Here is a 24,200-nt window from a genome sequence, read left to right as displayed (position 1 = left end):
ACATAAGCTGTGTTTTTGTTTGTTTGTTTGTTTGTTTGTTTTTGCTTATTAAGTTCAAAAGAGAGGATGGTGAAGGAATGAGAGTTTGTTGCTGTTATAATGCAGGGGAAAAAGTCAAATGTAACTATAAATGGTTAAAAAGCACAACATGTTCACAAATATATATACACACACATATATATGGTAAATGAGTGTGTGGTGTAAGAGGAATAAAGCATTTCAGGATGTGCTGTTATAGGAAAACAATCCACAACAGGGAGGAAGCATGTGTGAAGCATGTCTCTTAAGTGTTTTATTCCTTATTTAATGGCATTTTAAGTCATAGTTAATATCCTGTACACTGGCTTTTGTCTAGAAAATATCAATAATCATGTCCAGTGTTTGGATCAAAGACATTTAAGGTGTAATGTCCAGAGCTGCCATCTGATCCAGTCTCTTATCTTTAACCAAAGTTAGCCTCCATTGATCCTGACACCCCAGACCCCTGACTCGTCCATACACGGCTACAGCCCACCACACACACTCACACACACACTCACACACTCACACACACTTGGTATCCGGGCTCTGGAGCTCCATATATGGCCCGGCGCGCGCGCCTATACGCACCGCGGCGGCTGTCCCGAGCGCGCGGCCCCCGCAAAGACCCCAAATATGGACGCGGGGATTCCTGCGGGATACGCGCACATTCCTGACGTCTGGAGGCGGGAGGACGGAGGAGCGCTGGGGGTATAAGAGCAGTCGTGCTCGCTTTCTGTCTGCAGCTGGAACTAGCGTCCAAGGCACCCTCGAGCTTCTTTCTTCTGCGGGAACGAGCACAGGTAAGAATCGGGAGCGCGCACCAGCTCAGCCATTCAGAGGGATTTCTCCAAAATCGCAGCTCGGGACTGGATTATAATTATGTTTCTTTATGAAAATGAAGGATAGGACTTTGAAAGGACTCTAGGAGGATCTTTTTTTCCCTCTAGATATAGACTGCACTTCTCTTTTTAACACTGGACAGAAGTCAGTCACAGTCCATGTTTTTTCTATCTTGGTGGGGACCAAATGTCCAAATGTCCTCACAAGTACAGTAATATCTGACAGGTTTGTGGGGACATTTGTGTACTTTTTTGGGTTACTGAGGGTAATGTTAGGGTTAGATTTAGGTGTTTTGTGTGTGTGTGTGTGTGTGTGTGTGTATGTATGTGTGTGTGTGCTCCATTCCTCATCATATGCTTCTATTTCAGGAACCCATTCAACATGTGCGATGACGAAGAGACCACCGCCCTGGTGTGTGATAACGGTTCTGGCCTGGTGAAGGCTGGTTTTGCTGGAGATGACGCCCCCAGAGCCGTCTTCCCCTCCATCGTCGGTCGCCCTCGCCACCAGGTAAGTCCTGGGATGGTACACAAATTTCCGGTGCAGATGCAGTCACTGTAGACACCATTTCCATGTCCCCCTCTAGTGGATCTACAGGTGTCTAACAATGTAGACAAGCAGCTTAAAATACTGTTCATAAAATATAATAATAATAATAATAATAATAATAATAAACATTTTGTATGAATATGTCCAAATAATGCATTTCCTGACTATCTGTCATTGATATTCATATCATAGCACTCACCCCAGACCTAATATATATAATAAAACAGAATTAGAGCTAGGGTCACTAATGTTAACTTGATACTTTCATTTTCTGAGGTTTTGTTCACTTGAGCCACAAATGTATCTGCTCCTGTCGAACTGTGTAGCAGCTTTAATTTGTAGTTTCAGTATTGCTTAAATGTCAATTACGTTAACTAGAGATGTTCCCTGGAGTGTCTCTTCCGCACTTCCCACAGCACCAACACCCCAAAAGTTATCAAAAGCTGTCTATAAATACAGATGCATTCAATCTGATCTCATTTCTTGTCTTTCTCCAGGGTGTCATGGTTGGTATGGGTCAGAAAGACTCCTATGTGGGAGATGAGGCCCAGAGCAAGAGAGGTATCCTGACCCTGAAGTACCCCATCGAGCACGGCATCATCACCAACTGGGATGATATGGAGAAGATCTGGCACCACACCTTCTACAACGAGCTGCGTGTGGCCCCTGAGGAACACCCCACCCTGCTCACAGAGGCACCCCTGAACCCCAAGGCCAACCGTGAGAAGATGACCCAGATCATGTTTGAGACCTTCAACGTTCCCGCCATGTACGTGGCCATCCAGGCCGTGCTGTCCCTGTACGCCTCCGGCCGTACCACCGGTAAGCATCATAACCACCATCAGTTTATGATTAGCTTAGAGCACTCATTAGGATACTGTTAACTCTTATGTGCTGTATTGAATATCCCAGGCATTTTAGAGCAATACTCAATATATACAAGTCTCATTTATTAGCAAAAATATAAAAGATAGATGCTATAGTTAAAGTATAGTTAAGCATTCTTTGTTTCCTAAAGGGGTTTTATTTGGAACTCTCTAATAGAGAAACCATAATTTAAATTTTAATGGAACCTTTAAGGGTTCTCCGTGAGCCAGAAAAGAGAAATGACAACAGAGGGGTTTGGATGGAGTCGGTTGAGGGGAAAATTGAATCTGGTTAAGTTTCCCAGCAGTTTGCCTTGCAGGGAGCAGAGGGTGCCAGAGAGTGCTAAAAATTATAAACCAATACTTTAAAATGAGTCGTTTTGACTTAAACTAGAGGGGTTGTGCTCTTATGGATATGTTCTGACTCTATGTTTGTTGACCCTGTTCAGGTATTGTGCTGGACTCCGGTGATGGTGTGACACACAATGTGCCCATCTATGAGGGTTACGCTTTGCCCCACGCCATCATGCGTCTGGATCTGGCCGGTCGTGATCTGACTGACTACCTGATGAAGATCCTGACTGAGCGTGGCTACTCTTTTGTCACCACTGGTGTGTGTCTCATCTGACAACTCATTAAATAACATTTCTGGGTGCAGTTCTAATAGTGAGATGTTTCAAAAATGAAATATTTGGTTCATTCCAGCTGAGCGTGAGATTGTGCGTGACATCAAGGAGAAGTTGTGTTACGTTGCCCTGGACTTTGAGAACGAGATGGCCACTGCAGCCTCCTCCTCCTCCCTGGAGAAGAGCTATGAGCTTCCCGACGGTCAGGTGATCACCATTGGAAATGAACGTTTCCGCTGCCCAGAGACCCTCTTCCAGCCTTCCTTCATCGGTATGTACCAGAACAAGCTTTTTCTATCTTCCTTTCTGGACTTCCTCAACAGTTTTCTAAAAGCTGTTTACTCATTATCCGCCTGCAGGCATGGAGTCCGCTGGCATCCATGAGACCGCCTACAACAGCATCATGAAGTGCGACATTGACATCAGGAAGGACCTGTACGCCAACAACGTCCTGTCTGGTGGCACCACCATGTACCCCGGTATCGCTGACCGTATGCAGAAGGAGATCACTGCCCTGGCCCCCAGCACAATGAAGATCAAGGTATCAGACAAGAGGAAATTCTCTTCTCTAGGTTTTTTAATCAACCGTAGTACTATCAATCATTATATCAGAAGTATTTGACTAAAATTTGCGAAATTCTTTGCTTACAAGGGTCCGGGAAAGAGACTAACGTGACTGAACAGCGACAACCTTTTAACACTTAATCATTAACTATGAATTCATATAAAAACGACACATCAATTTAACTTTTGACTAGCGCCATGCGCACAGATGAGACACCTGTTTTGAACATTAAGCAGTGAATAAACGCATACTTCTCTATCCGGTCGTCTTTAAATATTCGGTTTCCGTCGTCGACTTATGCAGACCATATTGTCACTTCACTAATTAGACCTGAGAGGGTAAATCTATAAATGTCTGTGAGAACTCTTCCTTTTCTTGATGAGCTACCTTCAGCTAAATAATTTACATAGAAGCATTTGATTGTCCACAACAAGCCACAATAGAGAATCTGCTACAGATGTGGCTGAATTAAGACCATTTTTTTCTTTCATTGTTTGGTTCTGCTACGTTTTTGAGCGCTCAGTTTGACGTGCTGAAATACTTCATAGGGTCCGTATCTAGACCACCGTTGACGACACCTGCTCTTTACCATTGTACCAAATGTGAAAAAATCAGAAAAGTTTTTCGAAGGTACACTACAAATTCTTGTACACTTCAAAATTATTCACAAAACGGTTCCACAAACATTCTCTGGATGATTAAATCCATCTGATTAAATGATTAATCTCTGGATGATTGTCCATATTTGTAGGTTGTAGGGTTCCACAAAGAACCTTTAAAGGAGAAAAACAGAAAAACCCTTTATTTAAGAGCGTAAAGTGTCTACGTTCAACTACACACAGAATAAGACAGTAAATTTAAAACTACAGACATGTAAATACTGTGGATTGCACTTAGCAGTATAATCATTACACCTAGTTGTCACACACAAGTGCCAAAATGAACCCGTGTTATTTGCTGGAAACTCATTTTGTTCCTCTACTCTGCCCAGATCATCGCTCCCCCTGAGCGTAAGTACTCCGTCTGGATCGGTGGCTCCATCCTGGCTTCCCTGTCTACCTTCCAGCAGATGTGGATCAGCAAGCAGGAGTACGATGAGGCCGGTCCTAGCATCGTCCACCGCAAGTGCTTCTAAGTTCTCGGCCTCTCCAGGACCAACCTCTCGCTCGGGAACTCGCTGTCACGAATTTCTGAGCTGTTATTATTTCAGAACAGCAGCTTCCTTCCTCCTAGTTTACAAACACATCAACATCAAGAAATGTAGGGGGTAAAAACAAGGAATCATGTACACTCTGTTGTATGGAGATTATTTACTGAAGACTGTAACATTGTTTTTATGTGAAGGAGCCACGTTACTGCAAAAAAAAATGGATTCTGGAACCAATCGTCAGCGTCATTAAGCTATGATAGCGGAGTGAAGCTGACATCAAGTGGGTTGGATGGGCCACAACAGGGCTCAGGCGATCAAATCTGTCATCCTTCGACAATGCAAAGCCTCCCTTTTAAACCACTGTACTGTACATCTGATTGCCTTGAGTCCTTTTCTACATCTGTCTGTGTTTTTTTTTCTTCTTTTCAACCCAATGATCAACAGAATAATACAAAATAAATAAATAAATAAATAAAATCTCTATTTTTGAACATGGTTGTTCTTTTGGTTACTTTTTTTTTCCTGATTGTATTCAGTCTTGCTGTAAATGTGCATTTACAGTTCTGTGCAAACGTCTTAGGCACATGCAAAGAAATGCTGTAGAGCAAAGATGCCTTCAAAAATAATGAAATTAAATGTTTCTACGTTTAAAAAAATACTATAAAAACAATAAACAGTAATAAATGAAACAAAGTCAATATTTGGTGTGACGATCCTTCACTTAAGAAAAAAAAAACAGTATCTCAGGTGCAGTGTGTGCAGTTTTATAAGGAAATGAGCTGTAAGTGTTACTGAGCATCTTGCAGAAGCAGCCACAGTTCTTCTGGAGTTTGTACTAAAAAAAAATAGGGTGCTAAGACTTTTGCACAGAACTGTACATCACAAAAACACAAAGACACAGCTTTTTTTTTTTCTAAAAGTTTTGCTTCACAGATAAAATGAACCTAGACATGAGAATAATGATAATAATTTGCATGTCATCAGAATGCAATCAGAAGATCTAACTGGGGTGCAGCTTCATGTGTCTAAAGAAAACCCCAGACTCACTCTTTTAATTAATTGCCTAATTACTGTGTTACATCAGAGCTGCTCATTAAGCTAATAATTACATGTAATTACATTTACAGTTACATGATGCTTATTTAGAGACTAGTATAATCACCAATCATCAGTCTTATTCTGTTAATTTGATATGTTTATCCTCCTCATCAGGTGGAAAGTGAAAGGTGTGCGCGCTCACGCGAGCTCACGCATGAAAACGACAGCGCGCGTTCCCGTCAGCTGCCTTCGCGTTACTCTACTCTCGCGCATGCGCACTGTCAAGCAGCCAGGGCGCGACATTCTGCTTCTGCTGCTGATGGGACTGTAAATACTCCCTGACCTGCTTTTCCTACCTGTTCGCCTGATGCAAGAACTTCTGGAAACACCGACCTGCTTTCTGCAGGAATCCGCGAGGAAAATGTGAGGATGTGATGTGGAGTGGTGTGTCTTCATTCAGCTCTGATCTCGGAGTTTAAAGAGGCCAGAGAGGTAAGAGCTCAGCTGTTTACCTCCTCAGCACAGGTAGTGCAGAAATGTGAACACGTTCAGCATGTTCTCCATAGGTTCTCTGCAGGTTCTCCATAGGTTCTCCATAGGTTCTCTGCAGGTTCTCCAGTGCGCATGCAGGGTTTAACGAGAAATCAGTGCATATTTACTAATAATGAGCAAATAATAAACTAATCAACTCATTATGCATGCATGAATACTTCACACGGTGTCTGGGATTCCCTATATGTATATATATTACAAATAAATGTACTGACTGCAAGAGCAGCAGCAACATGAGCCTCTAGACTGTCCCTGAGTGTGGAAACGGCGGTGTATGTATTATGTAAGACATAATAAATAAATAATCAGTGGAGCGCGCGCGGGTTCTGCTGCAGAGAAACTGGAACAACCGTGTTGAATTAGATCCTATTCATTAGTGTCCAGCTCACCTTTTCGTTTTACTTTCTTCCCTGTACCTGTGCAGGTGCTCACCGTCAAATCCAGCCCAAATGACGAGCCAACCCAGCAACGCGGCCACCAAGAAGATCCGCACGGAGTACATGAAGAAGTTCCGCGAGCCGAAATGGGAGACGTTCTCCAAATGCTACCAGGACTCGGTGAAGTACAGGCTGAGCCGCCGGCTGATGGAGCACACACACCGGCCGCTGTTCGGGGATGGCTGGGACAGTGGCTCAGACTCCAGCGGCAGGTCCAGCCCCAGGGTCAGAGGGGTGACAGAGTCCTCAAACCCGCATCCGTCCTCCTCCGAGAGTGCAGAGACGCCGCGTGTGAATGCGGAACAGGACACGGACACCGTGGAACACAACTCCCTTCCTGTAGGTAGGTACCTCAATCCCAGCTTGCACTCTCAGAAATAAGGGTACCTTTTCCTTGACTCTGGGATGGTACAGTTGTGTTGGTTTGCACCTGCAGTATGTGTCTTTTACCTCGAAACCTTTAAAAAATATGTTAAGGGACATACACTCACCGTCCTCTTTATTAGCAACACCCGTACACCTTCATGTAACACCTACACATTCATGCAACTATCCAATCAGCCAATCATGTTGCAGCAGTGCAATGTAAAAAAAAATCATGCAGATACGAGTCAAGAGCTTCAGTTAATGTTCACATCAAACATCATAATGGAGAAAAAGTGTGATCTCTGTGACTTTGATTGTGGCATGGATGTTGGTGCCAGATGGGCTGGTTGGAGTATTTCAGAAAATCTCCTGGGATTTTCACACACAACAGTCTCTAGAGATTACTCAGAATGGTGTGAGAAACAAAAACATCCTGCGAGTGGAGAGTCTGCAGGCTGAAACACCTCGTTGATGAGAGAGATCAGAGGAGAATGACCAGACTGGATTGAGCTGATAGGAAGTCTGTAGTAACTTAAATAAGCACTCTTTACATCCGTGGTGAACAGAAAAGCATTTCAGAACACACAACACACCAAACCTTGAGGTGGATGTGCTACACAGCAGAAGATCACATCAGGTTCCACTCTCGTCAGCCAAGAACAGGAATCTCGAGTGACAAGGACAAGTACAGAAATGCTGTAAATGGTAGAAATGCTAAATTCCTTACTCATGTAAAAATGCAAATAGGAATTGAAAAATACTTTGGTGAAATTTAAAAGTACAGCTTCCAGTTCTTTACTCAAAGTGCAAAAGTAACTTGTAAATGTTGCCCACTTCATTTTTATGACATTAATATGGTCAAGCAGGAATCACTAATGAGAAAACAGTTTCATTTTTCAAGACTACTAATATTCAATTCAATATAATTCCACCAGGAACAGCAGAAGGAAAGTGCACAAAGGAATTATACAGAACAGATTTATACCAGAACAGTTTGTAAAAAAAAAATTCTGACTCAAATCATAAAGACATAATGTCCCCTCCTTGATATAACCTAAGTTCAACAGAAGCTGGGTCTCGTGGTTCTTTAAAATAAGCCTCATGCTCCTTGGGGACTAAAAATCAGTCCTGCAGTTTTTAAGGTGTCCAGGCATCTGGGCCTCAGCTGAACTTTGTCCTGGTTAATGATGGAGAACAGCGGAGCAACATGAAGGATGGATTTAATACTCGGTGATTGGCAACATTTTAGGCAAGTGGTTATAGCATGTAGGTAAAAATAAAAATAAATATTTGGCTTGCAGATGTTAGTTTCATATTCCTAACTTTGTTTCTGTATGCAAAAGTCATATAGCTCAAATGGAAATATTGCTTAATTTATATGATCATCACAGGTTTTAAATTATTTGACTAACTGTATGAACTTGGTCCAAAGTAACTGCATTAAACTACTCTGTCTTTTCTTTTTATAAATCTCAGAGAATGGATACCAGCATGTCACAGCTAACGGGCCTTCGGACCTCACAGTGAGACAGAGACACAGAGCTGCTCGGTCTGAACCCAGCTTCCCTCAGCGTGAACTCGACAGTGATGAGTCCACCGACTCCACGCTGAGAAAACCGACCCGAGCCAAGAGCCAGCCGCCGGCCAGCGCCACAGAGAGAACCTCCAACCGGGACAACAGACGCTCAAATATCCGCTATGACTGGGCTGAGAGGAGCATGGAGGCCAGGGAGAGGAGGAGGCTCAACATGAAAGGCTCAGCGTCCGCTGGAGAGGTGAGTACCAAGCCCAAGCTGTCTGATATCGCGTATGAAAAGGGTTGAGAATTTAAGACTGTGACTGAACCCAAAGCGAGATAACGCTCAGTGAAAATCCAGACCAAGCCAATAACAAATAAATTCCAGCAGGGATCAGACAGCATGACCTCACTTCTGTTCTTCTATCCCTGTCCCGGCATCCATTCGGAGCAAAATTAGCATTCCAGGTGAAGTGTCACTTTAAAAATCTCTGTTCAGTGAAGCATCCAGAGGTACCAGACGTACTGGATATCACAACTCTATCGGCCACTTGCTTCTAAATTATTCAGGCTGAGCTGAGGTCGAGTTGGGTATCCGAGGCGTTCCATTCACTTAATTAGCACATCAGAAATGCAGCAGGAACATAAAGAAGTTTCACTTGTGGCTGCAGAAAGTCCTGACTAAAGATGCACAGATATGGGAATTCTGGATCAATTACCTGATATCTGATATTTGGACATGTCTTGTACATGTCTACGATATACACAAATTTACATAATGTAACAAACTATCCACCAGGTGATACAGATATTTGTTTGTGTAATAAATTAAAAAATAATAAGAAATAGCTACTGAAACACAATGACGTCTGGTCCTTAATTGGACTGCAGCTCCACATACTAACAAATCCTTAACCTAATTAACAAGTGTACTAAAAATAATAACATTTTAACAAAGTTAAAATGTAAGGCAGAATACCATAGATACTTTCCTCAAACATGGGTTTAAACTATTAGGTGAATACATATTCCAGTCTAAAGCTCATCATTTATTTTAACACGCCATCTGTTAGTAACTGTTAGTAAACTAGCTTGCATTTGTCCCAGGTAGACATGAGTGGGATTTCAGTATCAGAGTCTCAATTTGCGCCTGGATTGTCAAGTTCTCAGTAATTAATTAAACATCAGCCATACCATTACAACTGAAACTATTTGTTTCACTAACATTAGCCACGCTAGCTAGCAGAGCATGTAGCTATTAATTATTAATTAGTTGTTCAAGGGCCCAAAAGTAGCTCTCTGAAACTCACAATCTCTTGATCCTTAAAGAAAAGAACCTTAAAGAAAAGGAGGCACTAAGCTGAAAGTTTATGGTTAATCCACTGTTATCCTTGAATAATTTGCATATTTGACATGATGGAACCTGAGTTGGTCCATGAATCATTTTTATACTATATGTTTTAAATAGAAAATAATAAAGTGCTGTGGTATTTTCACAAACAGATTTCTAGCCTAGCGTGTTTCATTACTAAAAATGGCCAAGAACCACCTACTGATAGACACTACAAATGACCAGCCACAGACTGTAGCCTGTTAGCAAACATGCGAGAATATCTCATTCACTCAACACTTACTGTTACAATGGCGTTATGGCATTATATTTTTTACCATCTTGCTCCAAAAAGCTAATTTTTTCAGTGTTTGTGTTCTTGTTTGACTTGAAACTTGTGACCAGAAAAGTTAACCTAAAGATATGTGACTTGTGGGCGGAGCTTCTGAGATTAGCATTATATCATCACAATCAGCCGTCTAAGCAGCGAAACCTTTTCAACATCACATTTTGTATTGCAGGTGTACATTCCGGTTATGTCCTAGAACCTAAAGTTTGTGCGTTTAAATCTAAGGGAAATCAGAGAGCTGTTTTCAGTCGCTTTTGGGTGTTTGTGTTGGATTCTGCCGCACATTTAAATCGCTTCAGATAGAAGTGACTGCCTAGTGAATAAAATATGTCATGGATGATGGTTTATTCCATCTGTGAATGTAAAAGTAATATTTTATTTTCATGTAGTTATGTTTCTGGTGTTTCTCATTCCCATTCAGATCCACCGGGCTGACGTTGGGGTCCAGACACGCCGTGACTCTGAAAAACGTGGAATGGCCTTAGAGCGTCGGAGAGCGAGATCGGCTGATCTGGAGAAGTTGCGACGGTCCGAGCTTTCGGCAGCGGACGATCGCTGGATTACTGAGTACATGCGCTGCTTCTCGGCCAGGCTGAGGTAAAAACCAAGAGGATCGAACTCTGATCTAAGATCACCTTCAGATTTTTAATAGACTGGTTCATCAGTTTTCTAAAATTTGATGGATATTACTCCAAGTGTGTATGACTGATGTCACAAAGGACTTTCTGTTTCAGTTGTTTCAGCGAGAATGGACTGGACCATGATGAGACTAAAAGACTTCCATTATGCTTATAGCTTGAAACTCAGGACACATAATGGGATGTTTCTCAGTATGCGTTCTTGTATAATCTTGCGTCTCGACATCAACTTTCACTACCCAATTTCAGTTCCAACACAGAAGAATGTAAAAAAAACAAGAGCGCAAATACTCAGAAGAGTTCTTGATCCAGCCCTGACATCGATCCAACCCCAATAAGAATGAAATGAAAGACCTTGAATGCGTCGTGACAACATAGCAACGGTGGACAAGATGATTCATAAGTGTAAGTTTTCTGTTCCTTTATTTTAATTAATCAGTATGCAAAATTCTGGTTCAAACAGTTAGATGACAAATGGATACTACAGTCATGGATTTTGCTCATTTGCTACAAGTCCTGGTTGGCTAAGTTAGCTAGCTAGCAATAACCTCATAAGGTAACTAAGCTTCCTGTGGCACGACTTGGAAGCCACTAACACGATAGTCAATTACACAGCATGTCTCAAATGCTCTGTTCACATGAGAGAACAACTCGACAAGAACATTCTTCTAGGAAGTCCATTCTTCGCTAATATTCTTGAACTCGTGCAATGATTAGTTTCAAAATAATTCATGGTGATACTTTTAACGGGTTAGTACAATATTACGGGTTGCAGGCCCAGATCTCAAACCAGCATCAGGGAACATTTTAAGCTTTTGTTTGAGCAAAACTTAAACCTCCAGTTCTTTATTTCCATTAAATTTGAAAATCATGCTACAGGAAAGTAAGAAAGAATTAAAAAAGGGATATTTAATGAACATCTTCTTCTACTTATTACAATGTTTTATTACAATGATCATTCCTCTGATCATTTTAAAAGAATGTGACTAACATTGGGTTAATAATGTTACATTTGCGTTATGCTGATTGGCTTACATTCATTAGTAGCCACATTTTAGGGCTAACCAGGAAACTTTAAAACAGAAAATCCCAACATTAAATAATTTCACTATTAAGATTTTTATTATAATTATTGAGTTTGTTGGTGGTTTGTTCATATGTCTAGTGCGTTCTGTATTGGTGGATTATTTGAATGCAAGACTAAGTATAACATTAAGTAGCTAGACATCGGAAGATTTGCTGCTAAATATCTGTGTGGACCAAAACGAGTTCTTCACTTTGTTGAATTTGTGTATTGATTTTATTTCCCACTGGACAGCTCTCAGCCTCTTGAGCTTGGTCAGGTTAAAGTTCTTGAATGTGATTTAGTTGTTTTGAATGATTTGAAACAGCATATGTTTGTTGTAATTTGTGTCTTTAGCCTTGAGTTTTATACACCAGCACCGTGAGTTTGTTGCTGTGATGCAGTGTTGAGTTGAACTGAATTGTGGAAAGAAATATGTATGACTTGAAATATAGGTTTTTAAATATATAGATGTGTGTTGTGCTCTCAATAGACACATTCCACAGCTGTATCAGGGCGTAGCCAGCATACTGCAGGGGATGGGTGTTGTTTCCTCCAAATAGTGCACCTTTCTATTACTAGTTAGACAGTTTGGAACACTAGTTTATAGGCTAACTATCTAGCTATTAGTGTTAATATTAAGCATTTTTAATCCTACGTCAACCAAAGTTCCAGAAGGAGATTGCAATTGATGGCCACTGCAGTCAGGAAATGTTACTTAGTTAACTATGTAACACAATGGATTGTTGGTAGTAACAGTAATTTAGTTAACATTCATTATTAGCAAGCTAACTATCAGTCAACAGCTAATAAACTGATGCAGAATTACCTGAAAACTGTAGCTGAAATAGGGATACCTCATGGCCTATTCCATTTTTGTTAAATAAATCTGACCACTTAAGCTTTCTTTTTCTTTGCAAAACGAAACTATACTCTAATTACGCAATACAGTGTAGTATAGTTAAAGCCGTCACAATTTGGCACAAGATTATAGCAGGATCAGCTACTAATATGTAAACCAATGTTGAAAGCTGATGCTTACCACAGTGTTTAGTGTTTAGCCAAGCTGACTATGAACATAGTAGGACACTCGCATTGCTAGCAAAGCTATTATCTATCTTACTATTAACTACCTAGCGTAATTAACTATATTTTCCGTAATGAAATCGTAATGCTGTAATGCTGTTTTAATTCAGGTATCTTGGTAGTTAGATTTACAATTTGTCTTCTCATATGTACACAATAAATATATATTTTAATCCATCATGTTCTGAAGCTGCTTCTAGCCTGTTGATTGGAAATGAGGCACAACAGCTCGAGGTAGTTTCTAAGTTCTAATGAGACCAAAATCTTTCAGATTTGTTTTTCACTCGACAAACTGTTTGTCAGCTAGCTTATTTTGATTAGTGATTATAATGTAATTGTAATGAGTAAAAGATGTAACATTAAAATTTTGAGCGAGTCTTCTCACAAAACGCAAATTTAAGCGTAATAACGCGTTCGACGGTTTACAGCATCAACTATATTTCTTACATTAAAAAAAAATAAATAACAATGTCACAATAGAAACTTCATTTCCATACTGTCTGGCAAAATTACTCAGGTTTTTTTTATTCATTAATTTTATTTTTTGGGCCACATCCTCTCTGCATGGCTACGCTCCTGTAAATGGACTTTGTTCCTTCACAGATTCATTATATTGAAATATTAATTTTATGTGTGATTGCAATGGAAATGGCGGCGTATTCGATGGCAAGCCGATGATTTTGAATGTGTTCACCTCACACTGAACTTAATGTAGTGTTAGATGAAGTGATCACCAGCCACAATGGAGACAAAATGCAACAATATTGCCATAAAAAGCTAATTATTTTGCTTTCACTTTTCATTTACACTGTAATGTGTTACTGAGTCTGAGAAGTGATGCTATAATTACAAAGCTTTTGACAGACCAACAGCAACAACATACACACAGTTGTAGGGGTGGGCGATATAGCAAAAGAATCAATATTACGATACTCAAATACATTTATATATATATATATATATATATGTATTATATCATCATATTGCCCATCCCTACACAGTAGACTAATTAATATGCAGCAGGATTTCTCTTTTTGTTCTTGATAACTGGTTTGTATTTGGAGTTTGCTTGTTTGAAGTTTGTTTTCTTGTGCTTAAAAAAAAGATGATTATAACTAATAATAATAAAGCAAATGTAATATTGTACAAGATGATTATATTGAGAATGTTATTTGTAATATGAATGAAATCTATTCTCATGATTGACTTGTTTATTTTGCAACGATGTTTACATTTTTAAACATTGTATTTGTATTAGGGTTTAAAAAAAAAATCAAAATGAAACATGCAAAGGTAGATCTATTTTTTGTCTGTGAATAAACTCACTTTGGAGCATTGGCATTAATAAAATCATGTTCAAGCAACCTCATGCTCGTATTTTTATGTATGTTTAGCATTTTTTTTAGGGAGACATGGCAACCCAAACACTTCTGTTGGGAAATATCTGTGTAGGGGATTTGGCAACCTGTGATATGTCTTTAATGCCACACTGCTAAATTGAGCCCAGCTACAGTAGTTATTTAATGTGTTTATTGAGCTGTTCATCAGGAGACAGCAGATTAGCTTCTCTTATAATCTATCAGCAGTAGAACGAGTGTCATGGAGCGCATGAATTACTTCATTACTTCAGGAATGTTATATGAGAACCAAAAAAACATTGCTAAACAAGTCTACTTAAAGGTTGTTGCATCATTAGCATCTTTATGTAGCAAATCAGGAACTCGAATGATTGTGGAACATTAGCAAAGGCAGATTAGGGGTGTTAGTGTAGCTAGCATGTAGCTATCTAAGGTTTAAATGGATTTCTCAAAGATTTTAAAAGTTAGATTTCTGTTTATGCTGAATTTAAAGTCATTTTAAGCAGCTAATTCCAAACATCACCACAACAGTTTACCTTGCTACAGACCTCGGTTCCTGCAAAGAGGTTTAACCCTTATGGTAGCTAGCTTAATTTGACTACTGGTTTTCATTACACAGTAAAATACCTAGCGCAAGTGAGCTTTTTTTTTTTCTTTTTTTTTTTTTTACTTGGCTGTGGTCTTAAGCGCACAATAATATAGTTAGTTTGAAGGTAGTTAACTTGCTAGAAAACCTCATCTAAGCTAACAAACTAGCTGGCTAGTTATGACAGTGCTGTGTTTAGGTAGCTGGCTAGCTTAGCTTATGTTCTTAAACTATTATACACAGGATTTTATGCTAACTACGACATCAAGCCTAAGAAATGGAAAGACTAGGATTTTTTTTCCTGGATTGATATTCAGGTTTATTCTAAACCAGTCTCTCATTTCTCAGATATTTACACTATGCTGTTACAGAGTCAGTAGTTAGCTGCTAATCATAGCAAAGACAAGATGGCTTCCTTCATATCTCTGTAACCGGAGGCTCAGTAAGAGCTGTACATGTACACACAGTGACAGATTTGTGGGTGAAACTCTGTTGTTAGGAGGACTAGGAGATAGAATGTATTGTTTGGCTTCATCTTGACATGAAGGTGAAGGGTCTCGGACCATTTAGCACAGCTGGACTTTTAATCACAGCTGTCAGTGCACACCTGTCACCTGTCTGTCTCTGTGGACAGCTGTGTTTGTCTCTGTCTGTGTGTGATCTGGTGAACATGGATATGTGTGTGTGTGTGTGTGTGTGTGTGTGTGTAAAAATGCTGTTGGAAAAGTTCGACTCATAGTTCAACATGCTTAGTTTTGCTCTCTTTGTTTTGTGTTTGGGTGACTGGCGTTGAAGAAGTAGTTTGGTTGAAAAACAGTTTCCCTCTTAAACCAAATGTAACTAATGAGCCAAGACATGTTTGTTGTCTGATGTTTGCTTTTTTTTTTTAGTTAAGGCTAATGTAGCTAATAAGCAAGGAAAGTCTATCTCACCCTAAATCTTCTCCGTAAATATCTGCCTCAAAAGGTCTTCAGTAATGTCACGCACTAATTGGTGTTAAAAGTACTTGTTTGATTGACATGTTACGCGCTAGGCTTTGTACTAACTTTGTTGGTAGATTAGCAGAGCAAGTTAACTGTTCTAGCTGCTGTACATAAACTCACTGTTTCTTTGTCGCTTGTCACTGAAATCACAGCTCCGTGTTCCACGTGTAGATAAGAACATGACAGCTCGCCTGTTGCTTTGTCACATCCTAGTGTGAACGTAAGTTTACCTCAGTTTGGTTTCGCTCCGCCCCAAGGCCACGCCTTCCTAAAATCTGAAGCTGAAATTTAGCTATGTGGATTATAATATTGTACCATTGTGACCTTAGACTTTAAATAACTAAGGTCACAATGGAACAATATTATAATCCACACAGATTTCAGAATGAGAATACGAATGTTAACACTGATGTATGCAGATTTTGGGTGAGGCAAAACTCGTACTTAGTAGCTACATTAGCATTGTAGCTCTAGCAAAACTTATAATTAAATAACCGATTTACTACATTTGGGATAAGAGGAAAATAGCGTACATGATAATGTACAGAGCCGTACTTATCTACTTATATTTATTTATCTACAATAATTCACAGTTCATTGGTGTGTGTGTGTGTGTGTGTGTGTGTGTGTGTCTAATAGTGCCTAGTATAAAATTTATCTCGGAGAGAAAATGCTGAAACACCCCCACTCTGCAAGGGGTTCTTGGCTCAGTGAAGCTGATTTGCATAGCTACCACTTGATTGGCCAGCCGCTGAGTGTACTGCGCTCTGATTGGCTGGAACTGTGTTGTGTGAGGGGGTGGAAACTGATAAGTCAGAGGAACAGCTGCTGTCATCTCTTCACTAAAGGAAGGAAAAATCACAAGCAAAAACACACTAATTCATCCACAGATACACTAATAACACTATGTATTTTTGAAATCTGTAATCTGACATATTTCTAAATTATTATTTATTAGCATTTAGGACACTTTCATGCTCCTTTTGTCTGATGAGAAAAAGTAAGGAAGTTCCAAAAGAAGGAAAGGAAGAAAGAAAGACTAACTAATAATAATAGAAGTAATATATAAAGAGTAAAAAAATTGGCACCCTTCAAAAGAATGGGCAAAAGAAAGACTATAAAACATAACGATTTATAATTTCACCTCAGACATTTGGAGCAATCTCTTATCTTCCCTCCAACAAAAATATTTTGAAATCTTATATATTAATTGTCTCTCATTTTCATTCAGGGTGCCAATAATTCTGGAGTTGACTGTATATGTGTAGAGTGAAAAAAAGAAAGCACTCCGCTGTTGATATTCTAATAAGGACTTATTTTTAAATAATAGTTATAGTTATTGTGTTTTCTCTCAAAAACATAAAGCACGTTAAAAAATGCAAATTGTCTTTCTTGAAAAATAAATTAAGCTGCTCTCCGTATGCAGAAATTCTGTTGTTGCCTTTGACCAACTTTATGTTTCCCTGGGTTATAAATTCCCTTGCTCATCCATCACCAACACAAAAGAGACAGATGGTGCTCGAAGTAAAGTAACACTCGTTGCATCTGTTGTTATTCGTTTTATATAGTAATTTTTGTTCATTTGCATGAAGGGTGCCAATAATTCTGGAGCTGACTGTATACTGTATGTACTGTTTCATCAGTGAGGAGATCAGAAAGCACACAGCTGCTGACAGCTTAAACCCCTGGATTACGGAGAGCCGGAGAACCGTGGCCGTCCAGCTGTTCACCACACGCTAAACACACGCCAGTACTGTTTTCATTATGCTAATCCCTCTTGCATGCGTGTGTGTGTGTGTGTGTGATCTACTGCACACATCATGAGGCTGGTCTGAATGGAGTCGTGCTGGCCAGTGGATCTCCACCTGTTCCTCTCAGCCGGGATTCACTGCCACCAGCTGTCGTTTAGTTTTAGTGTTTGAACACATTATATTATGTTTCTGAAGCTCGCGTGTCTCCCAGGTTACTACTGACACTTAAACATTGTGTGTGTGTGTGTGTGTGTGTAAGTAAAATTCCCATTGACACAGTGAAGCCATGTTAAACTTCATTCCAGTTCTACATTCAGAAATGAAAGGAAGTTACGGAATTCTGTGACATTCCTGAACAATCCTGAGATTTCTGAGAACATGATAAACACACGACTGCTTGTGTTGAAGTGGTTAAAGTCATGAACACACTGTTGCTAAGCAACTGAGAAATATGGAGGCCAAGTGTAAGCTAGCTAATGACTGAGGAATACTGTTTAGCTAGCTAGCACATAGCTGCTGTATTTGCTCTTGAAAACAGACAGAAACCGCAGAAAATATCAACATTTTCCTCACGTGTTGATAAACTGCTAAAAAAAATACTCAGAAAGACTAAAAATACACTGTTATGCTTAGCATCAGTAGCTAACAACATTTCCATAGGTGTCATTGTATAAAAAAACATCAACATTGCATCCAACACATGACAATTTTCATTTCAGATGCAGTGAATATAATAATTATAGTAATATAATAATTTCAGATGCAGAACCGTCTCGTAAACCATATATACATACACACAGCCACACATTTAAACATAGCACACGCTAATAAGAGAGCAAATGTTTCGGATTAAATCTTGTCAATCCTCAGCCTTTTTTAAACAGCACTCTTTAGCTAAACTTGACACCACATAAATGTGATCTGTGAGTAAACGTGTGTCTAAACAAAACCTACATGAAGTCATCAGACCTTTGTGATGACAGGCTAGCCACTGGCGTCCATCTTTATTATGCTGTGTGTGGTATGCTAGTGGACTGTTATGACATAATATAGCCCACGAGTGGCTTTGTATCGGTCATAAAGAGCCTGATCTCCCACACATGCTGGCTGTAAATAAAATACACACCTGTCAGACTGTGAGCTTGCTCAGATTGTTGGTATCTGAGACTCTGTGTGATGGTGGTGGTGGAGTTTAGCGACACAGATAGCGAGGACAACAGATTGCTCTTCTCCTATTTTAGGTTCTCTTGTTATTCTGCAGCTCAGCACATTCCAAACTGGGTCTGGTGTCTCAAAGGACAAAAATATATACTATACATGCAGTGTACAGAGGAACCGTTCTCCTAAAGCTCCACCAGCCTGCAGAGGTGAGCTCCAATCTCAATCTTATGTTAAGACATTTGAATCACTTGATCAGGGACTTCACTGTAGGTGTGTTGGTTGAAATACAGGGTGTCCCAAAAGTCTGCATACATAAGGGAAATAAACACTTTTTTTTTCAGTTCATATAATTTTTTTTCAGATAGCCTTTACGAATGCCTGTGACAAAAGAAGAAGGTATTGAAATCGTTCTAATGGCTGGATCGGGAAGCTGTCGCAAGGTTGCGATGGACTTTAACAAGAAACATGACAAGCACATCACACACACATGACACTGTTGTCAAACTTAGTAACAAATCCATAAAGACTGGAAGTGTTGCACACATCCACGAACATCCACTGACGTAGACACAACCGACGTGGTGCTGGCAAACACAGTCCCGTATGTATGGAGACTTTGGGACACCCTGTAGTTTAACTAGAACTATAGTCTTTAACGACGTATATAAAAGGGCATGGCCAGAGGGAAATCAGAATAGTAAATCAATTCAGTTTTACAATTTTTCAATTTTACAGAAATATATAAATTCCAGATATAAATTTTACATTTATCCCTAATAAGCAAGCCAGAGGTGATGGTGGCAAGGAAAAACTGAGGACCTGAGCGACAAGAATCCTTGAGAGGGACCAGACTCAAAAGGGAACCCAACTCTGGTAACATTAGTTTCCTAGCTTCATTCATACTGGGATTTCTGGAAATAAATGGAAAGACACCAGCATAGCTACCTGGACCAGTACCTAGGATTTGTATTACCCACCACTATGAAGAAAATCTGCATCTGCTGGTGGCAAACATCATGTAACATTAACAGCAGTCCAATTAATAAGTTACATGAGAGAAAATTTGGAGTGGCACCAAGAGTGGCCTGTCATATTAGGGGTATCCAGTGCCACTCTGACTAACACATCTGGTGTATTTTTCTGTACCGAAAGAAGAATGGAAAAAAACAAAACCAGTTTACTCCTACATGAATTATAATAAAAATCTAAGCTTAGTTTTTACAGCTCCAGGGTCCACAGTTCAGTTCTGAATTTTACAACTTACTGCATTTGGCAGATGCCCTTATCCAGAGCAACTTACGTTTGTCTCATTTACAACTGAGCAGTTAAAAGTTAAGGGCCTTGCTCAAGGGCCCAGCAGTGGCAGTTTGGCAATGTTGGGATTTGAACTCACAACTTTCTAATCAGAAGTTCAACATCTTAACCACTGAGCAGTACTACTCAGTCATACCAGTGCTGCAAGTTAGCGCTGATGTCTATATGGAGTTTCTCATGTTCTCCCCATGTGCTCCGGTGTCTTCCCACTGTTCAAAAACAGGTAGGTGGACTGCTGACTCTAAATTGTCCCTGCGTGTAATTGAGTGTGTGAATGTGCATACAAATAACACACTATACAAAATAACAAGGGTCCCTGGACGACTAGTGGTTAGGCAACAGCACTCTCACTGCTGTCGCCTGGGTTTAAGTCCCAGCCAGGGAACCAACCCCAGCATGCAACAGTGCACTCTCAGTGCCAGTGCCAAGCCAGGATAAAATTGGGGACGGTTGAGTCAGGAAGGGTATCCAGTGTAAAAACTGTCAAAAAAAAGTCAAATACGTGGACCAACAATCCACAGTAGCGACCCCAAAGGGAACAGCTGAATGCGGAACAACAACAGCAACACTATACAAATAACAAAGGTGTTAGGATGAAGTAGGTGTAAGAGAAATTCTTACCAAAGCTGTAAGTTTTCAAATGTAATTCCAAAAGTCATTCCTGTTCCTTATCCTTTCTAGATTATCTGGTGTCCATACGCCATCATACTGACACAACCACAATGTCTTTTCTCTAATAGTAGAGGCAATTATATAGATTTCAACATCAACATCTGACCTCAGACTTTCATAATAAATTTGGAGTTTGGAGTACGTTTTGTGTTTTTCTTCTCAGTACAGAGAAACTTGTCAAAACTTTTTTTCATGGTAATCACACACTACAGAGGTGGTGAACAGAGATGAGAATAAGAGTCAGATGGGAGGATTCCTTTAATGATCTGCTTATTTTTCATCACTAGAACTTTTCATCACTAGTCCCCATGTGAACTGCACTGTCTAATATCATACAAAAAAACACCACATCATCACAGCATGGCAAGAAGAGCAGCTGTCACTCCAGTGTTTTAGCTTTATAGTGAAGAACAACCCAACAGCGACCTCTTGAGGTAAAACATCACCACACACAAACACACACCGCAGTGCAATTATTCAGCATTACACTATCTACAACTTTCATTACTGTTTATTTAATGTTATGTACCAGTGGTTCTCAAAATATTTGTAGTCAGGGAGTGCTTTAATTGTAAAATAAATTCCACAGACCCACTTAGTATGGATTTATTTCATGAACATTATTAAAATTTTTCAAATAACATGCAGCTTTCTATTCCAGTAGAGCACATTAGGTTTGTCTGGACTTTGGTGCTTGGACCCCTAAATATAATAACTGATAATGTGGGTTGTGATTTTTACCACTGTAACAATCAATCAATCAATCAATCAATAAATAAATAATAAAAAACTCATGGACCCCCTGGCTATGCTCCACAGTCCCCTGTGGGGCCCCAGACCCCATTTTGAGAACCACTGTAATAAGTCATTTATTGTTTTCCTCTTTAAAATCAGATATCATGATGATGTAAAATTTTTGCCTTGTACTACACAATATCAGAATGGCAGATAAAGACAATGGTTGCTCTTGGAGAGAATAACTGATTTTTTTTTTTTTTTTTTTTTTTTTTTTTTTTTTTTAACTTATCGCATGAATATTAGATAAAAATCAGCTATAAAAACCTGCTTCCTGGTGTGGCTGAAGAGACTTCAGAAGATGTTAAGAGACATTAAGAAGATGGTTTATAGCCATTAATAGTTTTTTGGGTTTTTTTCAAAACAACGCAGAATTATGATTTTCTCAGATTTTCACCTGGTATGTTTTCATCTTTACAAATTGTGCACACATACACGACACTGTTTTACACAGCATGTCCAAGGAAATGACTTTTCAGTTTGATGTCATTATCTATACATGTTTAGCCAAATTTTAACGATACATTTGGATTCAGTTGTGGTAATCATACCATTAGTCAGCAGTAAGTGATATGTTCTGGAACTTTCCAAGAACAGCTGCTGTCATTATTAAGTCTCATATGAGAGACTGACTCACAATGGTGTCAGAGATAATGTCCTGTGTATTCTCAGCACATTTAACAAATGTTCACATCTCCCCTGTGTGTGCTGTTACACTGTAGGCTAATTCATCACACGCTTATTAACCAAGCCACCCAGAAGATGTGTTCTCGATTCTGACTCCTCACATCGTTTTTTTCTTATGTTGAACCAAGAAGTCTTTATTTACACGTCACCTTTTCCTTGGCTGTTAGAGGTCTAGACTCAGATTTTTGTGGAGTCAATGTTGAAAGTTCTATACAAATAAAATTGAAAAAAAATAATAATAATAATAACCAGGGCTGTAACTGGAGCAAAATACACATCCAAGTAAGAACTTAATAGTTATTATTAAATAAGTTATATAATCTATTTTGTTTGTTGACACCTGATCATCACACCCATATGTGGTTCTTCCTCAAACGGTTACCACTAAGTTGGAAGCACACAATAGTACAGAATGTCTTTGTGTGCTGCAGCATTACAATTTCCCTTCACTGGAACTAAGAGGCCCAAACCTGTTCCACCATGACAATGAACAGAGTGAGCTCCATGTGCACAAAGCGAGCTCCATGAAGACATGGTGTGTGAAGGTTGAAGTGGAAGAACTCGAGTGTCCTGCACAGAGCCCTGACCTCAACCCCACTGAACACCTTTGGGATGAACTGAACCCCAGACCTCCTCACCAACATCAGCGCCTGATCTCACTAATGCTCTTGTAGCTGAATGAACACAAATCCCCACAGCCACGCTCCAACATCTAGTGGAAAGCCTTCCCAGAAGAGTGGAGCTTATTATAACAGCAAAGGGGGAACAACTCAATATTAATGCCCACGGTTTTGGAATGGGATGTTCAAGTCAGTTGTCCACATACTTTTGGCCATATAGTGTATTTATTTTTTCATTTTTTTATATCACATAGTCATACAAACTGTATGCTTAGTAAACTGACATTACTTCATAAAGCTAGGCTTCCTGTCAGAAAAATATAATCTAACATCCTTACATGAGGCCATAAAATGTGTTTTTAATACTAGCTAGCTTGGTATGGTCGATAATACAAAATGACTTTAACTTTAGAATGTGAAAAAAATATGCTTCAGTTTGAAAATACCTGTAATGTCATCACCATCATCATCATAATAATAATAATCATCATCATAAATTGCTGCTGGACACTGATAACACCTCTAATGGCAGCATATACTGTATCAAGGTATAGAGGTTAGTTGTCCTTAGGTTTATTTTTGTGCTGTATCAACTTTATCAGTCTTGAAGCCTCATATATGCTCTAACAGAGGTGTACTACAACTGAAATCCTGTCCCAATTCTCTAAGACAGTTACATCATCGAGATCTGTAATGAACAACACCCTTCACATACAATGAGGGTGAAAATATTCAGGGTTAGTGAACATCTGAACAACTAAACAACTGGCGACATTTTAAGCTTTGCCTACTAGATGTAGGTTAAAAGGTCTTCTTTGTTGACTTTATGCTGAAGTCAGGCTTAATGTGCAGGGAACAGGTGGAGAGCGAGGTTAACAGATCCTTCCAGAGGAAAACCAAACCACCATCTGTCTGTTAATTCCCACCAGGTGGCCCCTGTCTGCTTCCATTACAGGATGAACCATACAGCAGCAGCAGCAGCAGCAGTGGCGGTCAGGATCACATCTGACACACACAACGCTATTCACAGCCACAGTGCATTTATCCTCAACACTGATTCCCAGTCAGGCTCCAAACCTGACCTGCTAAGTTAATAAAGTGGAATCTGATTAGCACTTCCTCAAGTATAAAGACTACTGTCTGTATTGGACTGAATTAGCTGTTCCACCTCTCTAGAAGCCTGTATGTACTACAGGATGATCTAGAAGCTAGGAAGTTCATCCACTATCATCTCACTGATGTCTATATGGGTGCTCATTAGATATGAAAAAACTTGTTTTG

General features: G+C 39.6%; 2 protein-coding genes across 2 annotated transcripts; both read left to right on the top strand.

Annotated features, from left to right (window-relative positions):
- The first annotated feature begins 663 nt into the window (after positions 1–663).
- Positions 664–5,108, top strand: acta1a (actin alpha 1, skeletal muscle a). Its single transcript, XM_026931794.3, has 7 exons — positions 664–821; positions 1,230–1,371; positions 1,908–2,232; positions 2,726–2,887; positions 2,982–3,173; positions 3,262–3,443; positions 4,459–5,108. Exons 2-7 carry the CDS (start codon positions 1,243–1,245, stop codon positions 4,600–4,602), a joined length of 1,134 nt encoding a protein of 377 aa, XP_026787595.3. The 5' UTR covers positions 664–821; positions 1,230–1,242; the 3' UTR covers positions 4,603–5,108.
- A 140-nt stretch (positions 5,109–5,248) lies between these two features.
- ccsapa (centriole, cilia and spindle-associated protein a) lies at positions 5,249–14,356 on the top strand. The gene is made up of 5 exons (XM_026932275.3): positions 5,249–6,147; positions 6,632–6,987; positions 8,487–8,785; positions 10,627–10,802; positions 10,940–14,356. The coding sequence occupies exons 2-5, from the start codon at positions 6,657–6,659 to the stop codon at positions 10,998–11,000; spliced, it is 867 nt and encodes a 288-aa protein (XP_026788076.1). The 5' UTR covers positions 5,249–6,147; positions 6,632–6,656; the 3' UTR covers positions 11,001–14,356.
- Positions 14,357–24,200: the final 9,844 nt, after the last annotated feature.

This window comes from Pangasianodon hypophthalmus, chromosome 26 (genome assembly GCF_027358585.1).
Source record: "Pangasianodon hypophthalmus isolate fPanHyp1 chromosome 26, fPanHyp1.pri, whole genome shotgun sequence".
In the NCBI taxonomy this organism is placed as follows: domain Eukaryota; kingdom Metazoa; phylum Chordata; class Actinopteri; order Siluriformes; family Pangasiidae; genus Pangasianodon; species Pangasianodon hypophthalmus.
This window is presented reverse-complemented; position numbering and strand designations above follow the sequence as displayed.